Below are 17,686 nucleotides of genomic sequence, written 5' to 3' on the forward strand. Positions count from 1 at the left end.
CTATGCAGTGTTTTGTCCTTCTTTTCAAAGTTAGTTTACTATCAGTTTGTTGTTGTTATGGTTGTTGATGATATGAACGCAAAGATCTCCCAGAAATCAACTTCAGGGCCATTTCAATGCCCCCCCCCTTTTTTTTTTTTTTTTACTGCTCGTAGAAATCATTGTGAATTTCCACATTGATAGGTGATGCATAAAGGCCTAATAAATTGCCCCGGGTTGATTAAAAAAAAAAAAGGTTTTGCGATAATGTTTGGCAATGATTGTGTAGTGATAATGTTTGGCGATGATGGTGTAGTGATGGTGATGATTGTAAGTAGGACGATGTTTAATGATATGATGGTGATCTCTATACCTGTAGTGATGGCGTCTCGATAATGTACATGTTGCTGATCTTGACAATGATTTCGATGGTTTTAACAGTGATTATGACTTATATGTGTCTCTGTCATCCCGACGATTATATACAAAATGATAAAATAATCGTAATAATAAAAGCATTATCGAGCTTTTATATACGATTGTTTCGAGTGAATACTCGTGCAAAATTGCATGTAGGGTAATTAACAGAGCCATTTATTCAAAGAGCTTGGCCAACTTGGTTTCGGTAGGTCACAACATGCGGCGTATATTTTTCTGATCTGTATTTGCCCAACAAATACAAAGAGCAATTCGAACCGGGTTGGTTAAACTCTCCTAATCAAAGGCTCTGAGGTTAAATAATAAATAGCCCCATTACCGACCAATTTCTAACTTTTTCCAAACCCACATTACCAACGAAGAATTACTACAACGAAAGATAAATCAATAATTATTCCCTAATTCGTCCTTCAAATTTAAAGAGTTTCATCTTCGTAATGCAACCACATTTTTGCGTAAGTGCACTCGATACGAATTATTTCATTCATCCGTTATGAATAACTGTATTTCAAAAGTCAGAATGCAAATTGCATTTAAGAATATTATAGGTAGCTAGGGCAAGCCATAATGTTTGTCCTACCTGTTATGGTGATGGAGGTGCATCGATTAATGCATTTAGTTTGCTCTCTTGAGAAGAATACTTCAACATGTTGCAAACGGTGCATAAATTAAAAAGATTACACAAATTTCATGAACATGATTGTGTTTAGCATTCATCTCGATGCGCCTTGTAAAAGCTGTGAACAAAAAACATTTATCTGCTCTTGCGCGGGTGTCCCGACAATTGGACTCATTCAATATGCTAATACAGTCATACGCTATGAGCATTATTCTCGCTCAGAAAGTACATAAAATGAACAAAACTATAAGTATTCAAATATAGTTGAATCAGTTTTATTAGTAAAATACATAAAAAAATAACTAACAATACGTAGAAGTAATATATATTTTTGTCTTTTTTTCTTCTTCTTCAGTGGTGGTTATGTAGCACAGAATCTGCTTATAAACATTCTATAAATAACTATTTACAAAATTTGTCTGCACATTGGTTATTTTGAGATATACAAGGTGAACTTATTGCCTGGAAAATTAATTCACTGCGAATGCGATATTTGCTGGCTAAAATTCAAGCGATGTGGCGTCCTCTCGCGACCATTTCGAATAACCGGGGGAAAAAAAAGGGGGGAGGGGGGCAATCTTTAGGGGTTGTAGGACCGAATTTGCTGACACATGAGTCTAGATATTTCAAATATTACTAGCAACCAAAAAAAAAAAATCAACCTATCGACAACGAAGATCAACAACAAAATGTAAGCATAATGTAAACATATTGTACAATCCCGAGACCGAGCTGGCCGTCAAGATTGCGGATTTCCAACAAAATTATTTGAGGGGGGGGGGGGGGGGGGGGGCTCAATAGCGATGCCCCTGTGCTTGGGACTTACATTTCGATGCATCCATCCATATTCCTGGTAAAATATAATTTGGTCTATTCGGAAAACAAATATTAATTAGCACTGCCTATAATTCTCAAAATACATTGCATATGTTCAAGCTTGATTAGTTGGAACCCGGTTAGAAAAACCTGTTATAACCAGTAGTCATAATGATTTCGCCGATAAAGCCCTCTTGCTGATAAATACGAGTTGAAATTAACAACTTCAAATTATAGTTATATATGCATTAAAATATTAAAGTATTCACACATTGACGTCACGAGTAATGACCGGAAAAAATGAAATGGAAACATATCTCTTAAAGGTACTATGTCCCATTTGTAGGCCCAAAAAATGAAAGGTTGAATTCCAACGGCATTTTAAAGATAATACTAATTTAAAACTTCCCTAAAAGAGGTGGGATTTGAAAATGTCTTCAAGTGTGAAATTAACGACTATTAGTTGTCAAATCGACTTAGGAGCTATAGAGCCAATAAGTAATAGTCTTGATTTTCAGATCATTGTACGGAATGGTTATACGTTTTATGCTGCGCAAAGGTTCAATCAGTTTAATTTTGGCCATCACAAGAAGTGGGTTATTGATGTAGACAAATGCTCATGTACCCTTTACAGCTCATTTTATGTATGTTATTACCAAAGAAGAAAAAGAGCCAGTCAGTCACTCAATAGTGTCTGACAGTGAAGTCTAGCAAGTAAACGGGTTTCCTTGCATAATTTGAATATTAGGACACTGCTAATGTTTAAATTTCACAGATGGACATACATGACATATTCATAATTCCTGCAAAGTTCTACAGAATTTGAGGTTGGCTGCAAAAGGGACATAGTACCTTTAATGGACAATTCCAAAGATTAGACACTAGTCTACGTTCAAAAGCAATTAAAACAGTCGATTGCTTCGAAATTCCGAAATGAGGTCGATCACTCAGGCAACATCCTGCATCGGCATTTTGTCACTGTTAGCTACGGTGGTTTGATCCTTACGACAACAGCACGTGAGTCCTTTGATCACCTTGCCCACAAGAGCAGCGCACGCCAGGCCGACGATCACCGCGGTGAAGATAGACACGCTCCTGTTCGGGTCCCAGTTGTTGAAGAGTGCGGATATCGAGGCCATGATCACGACGGGATAGACCATGAAGGCCGAGCGTAGGTGGCGCTCGAGGAGGAAGATATCGACGACGAAGTAGAGGACGAGCTCGACGGTGAGGATGGAGAGACAGATGAGAGAGGCGACTTCTTCCTCGAGGTCGGCGGAGTAGGTTAAAACCGTGCTGAGGTTGAGGAGAGTGGCGATGGTGGTCCAGGTCGCGTAGACGAGGATACCATTTGTGATGAAAAAGCTGTTCAGCCATAGATCAACCCTGGAGGAACAATTAAATGGAAGAAAGTATTATTCGGTAAAGTCATTCGGTAGGATAGCTTAGCTGTGCATCGCACTCAGTGGCGAGATTTATCCAACGACCTGGTACTCATGACATTTCGAATTGATCAATTAGAATCTTCAGTCAGGAGCAGGTTTGAAATCGCTTCAATAGTTTACCGAAATGTTTCGGTATATCTTCACATTTATGGGCATGCATAGCTAATTCTAATTTATGTACATTTTGCTTATCCTCTGTTGAAAGTATTTCACACTTGTTTTGGGAATACCCTGTTACGCATCAATTCATACAAGACTTCCAAAGCTCTATTCTAAACAATGAAGTGCTTTTGAATAAAAATTGCTTTTTATTTGGTTTCCCAGATGGTACGCAATCTATCTTTAATTTTGTCATTTTATTTGCAAAACACTATATATTTTTTGCGACATACAAAAGGGAACGGCTATCTTTGAATTCTTTTAAGAAGATGCTCAAACGATGTTATGAAGTTGAGCGGATTCTTTCTATCAAACGCAATGGCCCGAATTCACAAAGGAGGTTTGTCGACAAACCGAGGTTTATGTACGTCATAATCGTTTTGACGCGTTTTTTTACAAACCTGGTTTGTAAATAACAAAAGGAGGTTTGTCGAAACAAAAGAATGTTTGTCGAAACAAAAGAATGTTTGTCGACAAACCTCCTTTGTGAATTCGGGCCAATAAGTTATTTGTATTACTTGATAAATGGAGACATGTCAGAAGCGGATCTAGAGGGGGGGTTGGGGGGGGGGGGGGTTGCAACCCCCCCAAAAAAAAAATCCGGGGACCATTTTTTTAAATCTTATCTTTTTTTTAAAACTTGTAATTTTATTTTATTCTATTTCTATGTATTTATTTCATATTATTATTATTATTATTATTATTATTATTATTATTATTATTATTATTTCTTTTTGGGGGGAGGGGGGGGGGGGTTGGGCGAACAAATGTCACAGAGTCCCTTGCCAGGCGCGGATCTACGGGGGGTTTAGGGGGTTTAACCCCCCCCTTGGGCGGCCCAAAAAAAACAAACAAAAAAAAAAGGGGAAAAAAAAAGAAAAAAAAAGAAAGAAAAATGAACGCACGCTGGAGAGAAACCCTTTCAAGTGCAAATATTGTGAGAAGATATTCAACTCATCTGGTAACTTAACCAAACACATGATAACTCTGGATATAACTGTGTATTTAACTGTTACTTGATTTAAAAAGACGTTATCATGCACTGCTTTTTATGGTCTCCATTGTGTTAATAGATGCCAGGAAAACATCACTTACGGGGTTCAAATAAACCCCCCCCAAAAAATCGGCTCGCCGCTTCGCGGCTCGTGGATGATGCTCCGCATCGTCATTATTTTGGTCAACCCCCCCCTTAGCAAAAAGCTAGATCCGCCCCTGCATGTGCAACTGTTGTAATAATGTTTGTTTTACCGATATGTCACAACTTGTACTTTGTTCAAATGTATTGTTTGGTTCTTGCTCAAGAATGATTGAATATTTTTTTCTTTGGAAAAAAAGAAGAAAAAAAGAAATGTTTCGCAATCGGGTTCCGATAATGATTCCTCATCGGCTAATGTTTCATGCTATATTTTAACGAACAAGTCAAAGATTGATGAATACGTGAAGTGTCACCTATTATTTCGTCTGATCATCAGGTAAACTTAAAGTCTTTAATAATTAATATTAGTGTATATTGATATACGAATCCTCCTTCAACAAAAAGCTGATTAAAATCTGTCATAATTATAATCAGTATACCTTGAATTTGCCTATTTACCATTCCCTCCCAAAAGCAAAAATGAAATCTTTAATAATTGTAACCAATCCGTGTACTTGAACTTGCTTAAATAAGAATTACCCATGCAGAAAAAAAGCAGGAGGGGGAAAGGGGTGAGAGATAGAAAAGACTAGCCCAAACTTACCTGTGATCTTTGCACAACTGTTCTATATGCTTATCAACCGCTCTGAGGTTGATGATGACACATACATAGTTGGTGAATGCGATCAGTGCGAGGACAACGAGAGAGACGATGAGGTACTGTCTGTCCCATGTAAACAACCAGGTGACGTTGAGTACGAGGTTGACGGCGTAGATAGCCAGCAAGGCAGGGGGGACGATGGAGGGGTTCAGGTACACCTGTAAAGATAAGTCAAGGGGTAGTCGATTAAAGAAATTTATTTAAAATAAAGTACAACATTCACATTTTCAAGCCTTACATCTTTCCCCAATGTGTTTAAGATACATTTTAATGTCAAAAAAAGAAAAGAAAAATAGGACTATTATAGTGTAGGAACCGACAAATTGTCCAAATTAAAGTCAATTAAAGTCTAAGTAGCCTAGAAAGGCAGCCAACATACAAAGATGACACCGAAAACTCAATTTCATTAGACACGAACCAAAATTAAAAAAGTAAAAAGCAATATAGTGTATATTACCATAATTGTATAGTATTATATCGTTGTCAGATTTTTCATCTAAGGTGCATAGCCGACAAATGGGACATGCCGACAATTTGAAGAAGAATCCTTTTGGGCTGATATAATTTTCCGACGGTATAACCTATCATTATCAGAGTCTAGGATGGAGATTTGATTTGATTTGATTTATTTATTTCTGTTTGATTTTCTTTTTCTTTTGCATTTTTACAAATATATAACAAACAAATATTGCAAATTTACACATGACAAAAGAATATATGTAGAATAAAGTAAGGCTGTGTGTAACTAATCGAGAACATCAAACAGGAGGGTTGACAAAATAAGCAAAGCTTGATAGTATGACTACCCTCAAAGGATACATAATAATACAAATATGGAGGAACAAAATATTGGTTAAAGGGGAAAAGACAGAAAAAAGGAGAGAAAAGAAAGAGGGGATGCACATCAATATTCACAGACTTATGTGGTAGTTGGATTTCAAATCAATCTCAGATCACGACTACGCTATTGTAAGTTATCATCTGAGTATACGTACCAGCAAATTAGGAGGAAAGGATGGGGGGGGGGGTGGGGCGGTTCACTACTTTTTAATTTAACCATGCTAATGTCATACTTTTGTGTGTCTTCGAGTTAAATTTGCCAAAATGGCTTGCGAGATACAGATAACATTCCGGATGACTTTTATTTAAATAAATTAATTTGATATCATGTATAATAGTGTTGAGATTACCCACTCACCTTGCCAAACTTGTTGGTCCTGAAGATGTTGACGATGACATAGATGATCCAGATTGCTTGCCAGATGTAGATGACACCCCAGATGCTAAAGGCCCAGCCAGCTGGGGTGATAGAGATGGCGTACTTGTCCGAGAGGTCCCCCGTCGTATTCAGGAACCAACCTGTAAGGATCGAGAAAAGACAGTGCTCATTGGTCACCCAGGTTGAAATCCAGCTGATACCAGTTGAAACCAGTTAGTTTTTCCAACTGGTATCTACTGGTTTGAACTGGTCTTAACTGGTACCAGTTAAGACCAGTTGATGCAATTTGGAAAATACAATACCAGTTGTTACTGGGACCAGTAGAATTTGGCCTCAACTGGTACCAGTTGGAAACCAGTCGAAAAATACCAATTTCAACTAGGACCAATAGAATACCGGTTTAATTGGGACCAGAAGATTACTGGTTTCAACTGGTAAACTGGTACCATTTAAAACCGGTCGTCAACTGGTACCGGTTGAACCAGTATATTTAAGTGGTTTTAAATATGGAAAATGAAATACCGCTCACTGGGAACAGTTAAAAAACCAGTTGCCATCTGAAGTAATTTGATTTACCAGATGAAAAACAATAAATTACCAGTTGATCTACCAGATGAAAACCAGTAATCAACTGATTTTAAACTGGTACCAGTTAAAATCAATTGACCAATTTGGAAACCAGTAGAAATACCAGGTTGACTGGGACCAGTAGAATACCAGATTAATTTGGACCAGTATGTTATTGGTCTCAACTGGTACCAGTTGACACCAGTATACTCAGCTGGTGTCAATATGGACATTTGATTTTCGCTAACTGTGACCAGAAAACCAGTAGGAAAACAAGTTGAAAGACAAGTTCAAAAAACAGTTTTAACCAGAACGTCAATGACGTAGCGCTCATCCGCATCTCGCAACAACAAATATCGTAAATTTTATGTGGTACACTTTTGAACTGGTCAAAAAATAAAAATTAATCAATGGAGCAAAATCTCAAAATTCTGTGTAGAATTCTACGATATAAAGCAAACCAAATCAAAATTGGTCGAAATATGAAGGAGAAGAAGCATTTTTTTGTGATTTTTAAACTATTTTTTGAATAAATTTGCATAAATTACCATAATTAATCAATGAAGCAAAATCTCAAAATTCTGTGTAGAAGTTTAGTGTACCAAAGTTAGCTCTACCAGATACAGCAAACCTAATCAAAATCGGTCGAGAAATGAAGGAGAAGAAGCATTTTTTGTGATTTCGAATACATTTGCATAAATTAGCATAGATAATGAATTTCACGATTCTGTGTAGAAGTTTTAAATCCCCCTCCTAGCCCTATCATATGAAACAATCAGAATCAAAATCGGTTGAAAAATAACGAAGAAGAAGCATTTTGAAAATTGTGGACGGACGGAAGGACGGACGGACGGAAGAACGGACGACGGACGCCACGGCATAAGCTCATCGGGCCCTTCGGGCCGGATGAGCTAGAAATCAGTACAGTAACCAGTTAAAAAACCAGTTAAAAAACCAATGAATGTATTATATGCATATTCATGATTAGTTTGCATATTTCACAGAAAATATAATTATCATGATCTGTCAAGCAAATGTGGCAATGCTCATCAAATTTTGTGCATTGACAAATATATTATATATGCCTGATCATGTTTTACATCTAATTTGCGACGTAAAATTAGATATATTGATTATATAATTAATAACCAGGAAAGAACTTGTATAATTTTATAATCTGTAATCCACTTCAAATGATCTTTGTGATGGGGTAATTGCAAGAGTGTATATAGTACGTGACCCAGTTGGTGACCAGATGTCAATATCAATTATAGATTATCAGTTGATCACTGGGCTCCAATATACTGGATAATCCACTGGTAAATCAACTGGTAATTCAGCTGAAATATCAACTGGTCTCAGATGTCAACTGGTTTTTCAACTGGTCCCAGTTAGCGGTGTTTCAATTTCCATAATAAAAACAAGTTGAATATAGTGGTTTCAACTGGTAAACCAACTGGAAATATAAATTGGACTCAAATGGCAATTGGTTTTTCAACTGGTTCCGGTTGGCGGTGTTTCAATTCCCATATTAAAAACTAGTTCAATATACTGGTTTCAACTGGTACCAGTTGACTACTAGCTTTAACTGGTACCAGTTGCCTACTGGTTTCAACTGGTTTTTCGACCTGCCTTCTCGTTCAGTATTACTTATTATATTGAATTTTGCGTTATCATATTTGGGTTTAGGATTTACTCTTCTTTCAAATTATAACGAAGAAACCTGAAACAAAGAGGATTAAGTTAGCCCTTGTAACCATATCAATTGATAAAGCAGTAACCTAACTACATTTCTAAATCATTTTGCCTATAATTTCTCGGAATGTAAATTCATCGAGAAAAAACATGTGAAGAAGATGAGGAAGTAGAAGGAAACAAGAAAAAGGAGAAAAGTAAAAAGGAACAAAAAGCAACGATTTTTAAGCTCAAATGAAATTTCAAATTGGATGACTATTTTGTGTTGACGAGGACAATTAACGCACAGGAACTATCCCTCATCCAAAATTTCACAGCCCCCCCCCCCCCTAGGTAAAACCATTTGCCCTCAAGGCCTCAACTCACCTGGGTCAACAGGTAAGGACCCGATGGTGTTGACGATAACGACGCCGATGAACTCAATCAGGACGAAGAAAGCCAGGAAGATATAGACGGGATCACTCGTTTTCGACATCGTGACTGTTTGCGACTTTCTCCTGCTCGGCAATGAACTACTGAATGAATAAAATGAATTATCACAGAGGTTAGAAAAACTTATATTTCATAGACAAAGACGATACTCTTATAATCGTAATATATGTTAGCAGAAACTTATTACAGTAATTATATGACGTAAAAATGTTTTTAAAAAATGAAGAGATTGAGAAGATATATAGAGAAAAAGAAGAAAAAGAAAATGAAAAAGAAGGAGGAGAAGAGGAAGACGTTAAGGGGATGATTAATATTATTATTACTTATTATATACATACACATAATTATTATGATACGGTTATACACATCCACACCCACATACACACACAAGAGGAAATATTTTCACTATATATTATTTTGTGTACACATATCACTAATTGACATTGCGATGTATTCAATCACACAACTAAAACAAAACAATCACTTAAAAATAACTCGACTTTAGTGTGTAAGCATAACACCAATTTAATTGATATACTTTATCTTACCAGCCACCTCACTTACCTTTCTATTCCGACACGTACGACAAGAGTTTGAGAGGAGTGCCTTATTATGCAGTATATTGATGCTTTACGAACCAGCAGCTACACGACACTGTAATGATGCCGTCACAAAAATGTTGCTGTCTTTATACCCTACCACTACTACGAACAATGGACAAGAAAGTAAACGCGCAACAGCTTAATTGACGAAGGTCTAAAAGACAGATCTCACAAAGGGCGACCCGCTCAACCACGAAACAACATTGGTTTTTTATGCAACCGACAATGGAACTTGTTTCGTAACCCCAAAACCTATACAGTGTGAGTCAAAAAAAAGTTTACACCTAGAAAATTGCTAATTGTTTTAAAAATCATCTATGAACAGTAAATTATTATACATCTTATGAAAGAGTGTTTTATCCCAAATCATTTGGTACCATTTTTGTGTAGTATGTGTTCACGCTTGGATGAACAGGTGGCATTGTTTGCGAAAGTGCAAAAATCGACTTGCGCCAAAGTGATGCCTTCAGTATGTATTATGTTGGGATTAGCGGAGTGAGAGAATGGATGGAACTTATCAAATGAAATGCATTGCACATGTTTTTTGCAAAAAGCAAAGTCACACACACACACGCGAAAAAATGTTCGTTGATATTTGATATTCGATATTTGATATGTGTGGCATGATTAATTTTGTTAGGGGTGTTATTTGGATCTGCAAAGACCGAATTAATACCCAAATCCCAATTGTTTTATTCAAACATCACATAGGCAACTTTCGCGCAATTCGATTTTTGCACTCTCGCAAACAATGTCTCCTGTTCATCCATGCGTGAACACATACCACACAAAAATGGTACCAAATGATTTGGGATAAAACACTCTTTCATAAGACATATAACAGTTTAATGTCCATCGATGATTTTTTTGAATAATTAGCAATTTTCTAGGTGTAAACTTTTTTTTGACTCACACTGTATAATACGTAGGAAGGACTACGAAATGGGGCAAAGTTTGCTCGTCACTCACATGCTATAATTTGCCCAACTAGTGTCTGTACAATATGCTAGACATAATGGTGAGAATTGGGTGAATTTCTAATTTGGTACATTTTTGTCGGTTAAAATTTGGGTATTTTCTTTTTATCTAACACTGGGAAAATAATTGGGTAAAATAGTTGGGTAAAAATTGTTCAATTTTTTTCCCCAACATTTTTTTAGAGTGTAACGAAGTCCCGAGTATGGTAATTTAAACTGTTTGATCACGAAAACCATGGAGATTGTTGAGTCCGTGTACTATATACCGATGAAGAATTATTGGCTTCTAACACAATTCAAGGATAACCTTTTAAACATCGCACCAGCGCCCTAAGGTCATCACACAAAAAGTGAAAGATCATAGGACCTTATATTGTTGCTAAACACGACAGATATATTTTGAACACATTTTTGTTTTTTCATAAAAAGAACAAGAGAATTTGATATATATGCATGGATATTTCACTTGAAGAACATCTGTATTTCAGAGAAGAAGAGTTTGACATGGCACGACATTTCATGAAAATTATTCATAATGATTTCATTAGTAGAACATCTACCTGCATTCCAGAGGTGAAGAAAGATATCGCAACCAATATAAGGGGACATTTGTGTACTATGACTATGATACAGAAAACTAGATTTGGTTGGGGTAATCGTAATCTACCAACCTTAAGCTATAGTTGTGTACTAGTTTCTCTTTTACTGCATTTTTTTATTCTTCTAGAATAAAACCTTTGTAGCTCTTACTCCGTGGAAAGCTATTAGTGTAAACCGCTTATTTGGGTATTATGCAAGCGAAGTAAAATATCAAATCGAAATTTAAAAAAAATGTATATTTAACATTTTGAAATCGGGCCAAAAATTTCGCAGCGACTCAGCCAGCTGCTGAAGAAAAAAAGAGAAAAAAACAACAAAACAAAACAAATCAAAAAAATCAAAAAAAAAAAATCAAAATTCATAAGGGGGGGTTCTCAAAAAAACATACACATGAAAAAAATGAAGGGGGGGGGGGTTTAACCCCCAAACCCCCAAACCCCCTCCCCCTGTGTACGCGCCTGGTACAAAATCTGATTACTGTATCATACCCACTCCAAGGATATGTAAAAGCGCGTCTCATCTAGTTACACCACCTCCCCCCTTTTATAACTTTTGAATCACAAACAAGATGGAAAATGATGATTCAAAGGGCTAACGTGTACAAGCGAATCATTGCAACTGCACACATAGGCAAATGTAAAACGTGTTTAATTGTGAACGTCACTTAAGCATACACTTGCCCTTATATACGCACATAACCAACAATAGGCCAAAATAGTAGTGTGCCCAACGGATTTAAAGGGTAGGATCGACGCCCTAAGAACACAATGAAAACTATAGAGAAGCTTTCTTAAAATCTTTATATCTTAAAATTAAACTATTTCCCATTTGCAGCCAACATCAAATTATGTAGAACTGTGCATAATGAACATGTCACGTATGTCCTATCTGTGAAATTAGGGACTTTTAGATTTGCGTGGACTGATACGTGGGACGTTCATTCAAGGCAGTGCATTAACAGGACGTCGATCGTAGCAATCCACGTTGTCGTTCGGCAAATCTAAAAGTCCCTATTCAAACGTTAGCAGTGTCCTTGTATTCAAATTATGCAAGGAGATCCGTTTACTTTCTAGACTTCACTGTCAGACACTAGTGAGTGACTGAATGACTTCTTTCTTTTCTTTGGCAATAACATACATAAAATTAGCTGTAAAGGGTACATAAAGGGTACATTAACGTCTTTTTATGAAAGGAAATTATTCACAAGAGGACACATTTTGTGAATTTATCATCGCCAGAGAGATATCAATATATTGGTCTTGAAATTAACTGGACATTTTTACTCGATTGGAGAGAAATTGATTCCGGAAAATTGTTTTGTGTTTGAGCTGATGTATTGTGATTACACTCCGTTCGAATGATTGGATATCACCAAATAGTCCCACATGTGTAATGATTGAAACGACATATGTGGGATATTGACGTCATTGAAACCGAGATAGGCCGATGAAACTCATATTCATATTCATATTCAACAGAAAGGTAAACAAAGGTATTACTTTTTATTTCATACATAATTCATTTTTTACTATACAAATAAACTTTGCACAAAATAAAATTATTACAAGAAATTCTTAATTTCTGAGGAAATTGGGGGGGGGGGGGGTGGGGGGTCCACTAAAAATCAGTGCTTGTAGTTTGTGGATCCCCCAGAACAAAATATAAATATAAATGTTTCAAATTTTGCCTACGAAGATTTAGAAAACACAAGACAATATTTCAAAACAACATACAATTTACAAACACGAAACGAACAAGGAGAAGTAAAACAGATAAGAAGGAAAATGGAAAAGGGGGAAGAAGGAAGAAGAAGCAGGACAAATCATGACCGAAAAAAAGGTAGTTATAATGTTAATTTGGGGAAGGTAAGATCATAAGACCAAATAAATATTAAATTAATCGAGCAGATGATGAAGACCTAAATGAAAAATTAAGATGATTACCAACTGTTATCAGATTATTTTTGTATATTACTATAAGCTTTGAGCAAAAATGTTTTTAGATTTTTCTTGAAAGAATTTAGGGATGGACTATTTACATGTGGAAGGGTCTTTTTTGAATAGTTATACATAAATTGTCCTAAGTGAAGTAGATACAGGTCATTTGTTTTTAATAGTCTGCCATTAACAAATAACGGGTCTGTGTGTGAGAGTGGAGCAGAATGGTAAATAATACGGAGATACTTCTTTTGTAATAATAACAGTCTATTTAGTAGAGTTTGCTGCGTGTTGCCCCAAGTAAGTATCCCATAATTCAGATATGGTAAAATTAAAGATGAATAAAGCATGAGTAGGGATGATGTCGGAAAATGAAATTTAAGTTTATTTATTATGCCAATATTTCGCGAAATGATCTTACTTGTATTATCTTTATGGTATTTCCACGAAAGTTCGTTATCAACAGTTATGCCTAAAAATTTAATGAATGAAACAACCGATGGTGAGAATGTTATTTGAACATGTCTTCTCTTTTCTACTTGAACTATGTACGTAGACCATGAAACATGGCTAAAGCAACACATGTAAGGATATACCAGGAAATCCGAGCTTTAAATATAAATTGCCCAAATATATTACAAAATCAAGCTATCAATAGGTAAGGAAGGGACACCAATGAACCTAACTCATTAAATGTGAATCGTGCTGCATTCTCCCAAATTTAGAGAAACAATTCTGCAAACACTTTGCCCTTACAATCGGTATCAATGAAAACTTAATATCTGATGTTAACATTGGAAACGAAAAGGAAGACAGCCTTGTTGAACAACATGACAGTTTGACCAAATGCATGAATAAACCGCAAACAATAGAATGTCCGATAATGATTGACGTTCACGACAGCCCTCCATGCTTTTGATGTGGTCGCCTACAGAGAGCGATTATGATAAACCCCTGTGTGAACAATGCGTGGCATTTATAGTGATTAGATGCTTATGAATGCCAGCTATCCTTAATCGACATTAATAAGAGTGCTCAAGTTAATCCAACTCCGGAATCGAGGAGTAGTGAGAACACAATCAAGCGGGAAATGCAGAATGAGAAGAGCTCCTCTAATGAATGCTAAAGGAAAGAGAAAAGGACAAACACTGACCCTACTCCACGGGAACGAAAGGTGAGTGACCCCGTAGTCACCAACAAAAGAGAAACAACGATATGTGCCTTAGAAAACAAATTGAAAATCTACAAATGGGAACAAATGGAAATTATCTAAAATCCGAACAAAACCACAAAAACACTGACCCATCAATTTCAAGACTATAGGAATAAACAGAGTAAGCTCTTAAATAAAAACAAACAAAAGAATGAAGTATTGTTAATCAGAGACTCAATGCTTCGGAGAATAAACCCCTTAAAACTGTCTCGCTCCAAACAAATCTCCTGTTAGACACTCCCTGGAGCGACAGCTGAAGTCATGTGACATTGCAACACAATTGCCAAAGATTAACCAGTAACAGAAGTCATTATTCATGTCGGGACAAATAATCTAAGAGGCAACCAACCCGATGTGATAGCTACAAAGATTGAATTTACTGGATTACACCTCCTTAGATCCTGTCCATCAGTACAAATTATAACTTTCAGTTCCACTGTATATAAGAATGAGGAATCTACAGTAGATTTGAAACTACAAGAGACCAACAATCGCCTGTATGGTCTCAAGGCAAAGCATGGATGGCTCTACAAAGACAACGCAAACATCAACTCCAAGGACCATATATTGGATATGATGGTGCCCTTTCAAACGACGAGGGTGTGAGGATGTTTGCAAGGAATCTCATCAGCCACGTACGAGGTAACTGTCAGCCTCGTCATCACGAGGTATCGGTTGGTCTTTGCCATGCCTTTGACCATCATTTCCCAGAGCAACTTCGATTCCCAGAACGACATATCCACTCAACAGGGAAATGAATGGTGATTAGCAACATACGATGACAGCTGCTGAATATGATGATGGTCGCTATGATCCCCTACCACATCAGAGTTTGGCTCATCAGTATCCTCTCTACAGTGATGCAGTGAAGCGTGACGATTACCATCGGCAAGGCTGTGCCGCGAGAGAAATTTAGTTACTTAAAAAATAATTTCGAAATCACATCTATTTTGTGAAACGCCACATATTATCTCCAACCGCTTAACTATTAACTTCATGAGGAAATAGCATTTTAAAGAGAAAAGTGTATTTCTTCATCACTCGCTTCGCTCGCTCGCATTATTTAGATTCTAGACTGTCTCACAAATCACACGTTTGACAAGATGAGAAGAGGGATGTTTTGATAACTGCATGGCTATTAGATTACAAGTCTGAATAACATCACATTTAATCACATGGATGAGCTGAGTAGGTTTATTCTTCAAGAACTTCCTGATGAAGGTAATTGGCAGAGTTTATTTATGTACAAAGCAAATCCTTAAGAAGAAAATTGAAAGCTCTAAGAACCTGTTCTTATGTTAGACAATCTCTCGATTCCACAACACCAGTAAGTGTTCTGCCCCTGGTCACCGCTCCTCCTCTGGAAGGTGGGCCATCACTAACTGTGTTTGACCCTGTGAGCGATAACGAGATCAAGAAGATTGTCCGACGAGCTGCTACAAAATCCTGTAATCTCGACCCACTGCCTACATGGCTTCTGAAAGACTGCGTCGAAATATTTGTACCTATCATGAGCAAGATTGTGAATTCGTCCATCACTTCCGGTGTATTTCCAGATAAGTTGAAGGAGGCTATCATCTTCCCTGTGCTGAAGAAGTCATCGCTTGACCACGAGGTCATGAAGAACTATCGTCCGGTATCGAATATCGCCTTCATGTCCAAAGTACTTGAGCTTGCAGTGTCTACCAGACTTTCGTCGTATCTTGGTGATCATGATCTTCGTGAGCAATTCCAGTCAGCATACAAGCCTTCCCACAGCACGGAAACTGCCCTGCTTCGTGTAAAGCAGGACATTCTTCAACAGATTGACCAGAAGAGGGGAGTACTACTTGTGCTACTAGATCTGAGCGCTGCCTTTGACACCATAGATCATTCTATTCTGCTGTCAAGACTTCAGACTGAGTATGGCATAAAGGAGACAGCCCTTCAATGGTTTACATCGTATCTCACTGGACGTTCCTCACGTGTCTCTGTGAAGGGGAAATATTCTGAAACTCATTACACTAGATACGGCGTTCCGCAAGGCTCAGTACTTGGGCCTCAGCTTTTCACGATGTACATCCGACCTGTTGGAGATATCATCAAACGCCATGATCTCCAGTATCATCTTTACGCAGATGATACTCAGATTTATTGTAGTTTTGATCCACGCAATCAAGCTAGTCTCGATGAAGCCTGCAATAGGTTGGAAACATGTATAGGCGAGTTGAGTCGATGGATGACAAGCAATATGCTGAAACTTAATGAAGACAAATCGGAAATCATCATTCTGTCATCCAGCAGACTCCGCCCTTCAGGTGATCTGAGCCTGCAGATTGGAAACGCCACTGTTGATCCATCAACAACTGTTAAAAATCTTGGTGTTTATTTTGACCAGACTTTGTCAATGTCGGAACATGTTCGTAGAGTGTGCCAGGTGGCCAATTTCCATATGAGAAACATATGTCATGTGAGAAAGTACCTTACAGGTGAAGCTTGTAGTCATGCAGTACGTTCTCTAGTTTTGAGCAGGCTTGATTACGGTAATTCCCTTCTGGCAAATGTGAATGCCGGGGATTTAAAAAGACTTCAAAAAATTCAAAATCGAGCGGCTCGTCTGGTGCTTGGTGCAAAGAAAAGAGAGCCAAGTGCTCCTCTGTTGAAGCAACTACACTGGCTTCCCATCAAACAGCGAATTGAATTCAAACTAGCACTTTTAGTGTACAAGTGCTTAATGCATTCTGCTCCACACTATCTGTCTATCATGCTTACTACTCCTCCAGTTTCCAGATACCATCTGCGTTCACGGAACGATCAGACACTATTACTGATCCCACGCACCAACACCAAGGCAGCCGAACGCTCATTCTCTTATGCTGGACCATCCACCTGGAACACTCTACCACAACACCTCCGCCTATGTAGTACAGAAGACACTTTCAAAAAGAAACTTAAAACCCAACTCTTTCCATCTTGAATCCATAATGTACATTTTGAGTAGCTAAATTTTCTTTTTGTTCATAATATCTTAATTACTGTTCCTTGTTTAATTGTTATGATTTGTATGTCTCTTTTCTGTTGTATAGCGCTCTGATCAGTTTGTCTGTAGTAGCGCTCAATAAGAATCAATTATTATTATTATTATTATTATTATGTAATCTCAAATTAACATATATACAGAAAACCCCACTATATGATATACAATTCTTGTAT

The 17,686-nt window shown here is 37.2% G+C and overlaps 1 protein-coding gene across 2 annotated transcripts; it reads right to left on the bottom strand.

Moving 5' to 3' along the window:
• Positions 1–2,613: 2,613 nt before the first annotated feature.
• On the bottom strand, positions 2,614–9,857 carry LOC575154. 2 transcript variants are annotated; one of them, XM_011673514.2, is made up of 5 exons: positions 9,730–9,857; positions 9,100–9,248; positions 6,451–6,611; positions 5,196–5,410; positions 2,614–3,238 (listed from the first exon to the last, which is right to left on the bottom strand). In XM_011673514.2, the coding sequence occupies exons 2-5, from the start codon at positions 9,206–9,208 to the stop codon at positions 2,800–2,802; spliced, it is 924 nt and encodes a 307-aa protein (XP_011671816.2). In that variant the 5' UTR covers positions 9,209–9,248; positions 9,730–9,857; the 3' UTR covers positions 2,614–2,799. The 2 variants fall into 2 exon arrangements, with proteins under 2 accessions (XP_011671816.2, XP_780664.2); XM_775571.5 differs by having other exon boundaries at positions 9,100–9,245; positions 9,730–9,856.
• Positions 9,858–17,686: the final 7,829 nt, after the last annotated feature.

Source organism: Strongylocentrotus purpuratus, unplaced genomic scaffold (genome assembly GCF_000002235.5).
Source record: "Strongylocentrotus purpuratus isolate Spur 01 unplaced genomic scaffold, Spur_5.0 spur5_scaffold_14, whole genome shotgun sequence".
NCBI lineage: Eukaryota > Metazoa > Echinodermata > Echinoidea > Camarodonta > Strongylocentrotidae > Strongylocentrotus > Strongylocentrotus purpuratus.

Bases quoted from the DNA above. Each gene is read 5' to 3' on its own strand.
- LOC575154 (XM_011673514.2), bottom strand. From the start codon at position 9,208: ATGTCGAAAACGAGTGATCCCGTCTATATCTTCCTGGCTTTCTTCGTC. The intron at 6,612-9,099 runs GTGAGTTGAGGC...CGATCCTTACAG, and splicing joins GTCCTTACCTGTTGACCCAG to GTTGGTTCCTGAATACGACG. The intron at 3,239-5,195 runs GTAAGTTTGGGC...TTGTTCCTCCAG, and splicing joins CAGTTGTGCAAAGATCACAG to GGTTGATCTATGGCTGAACA.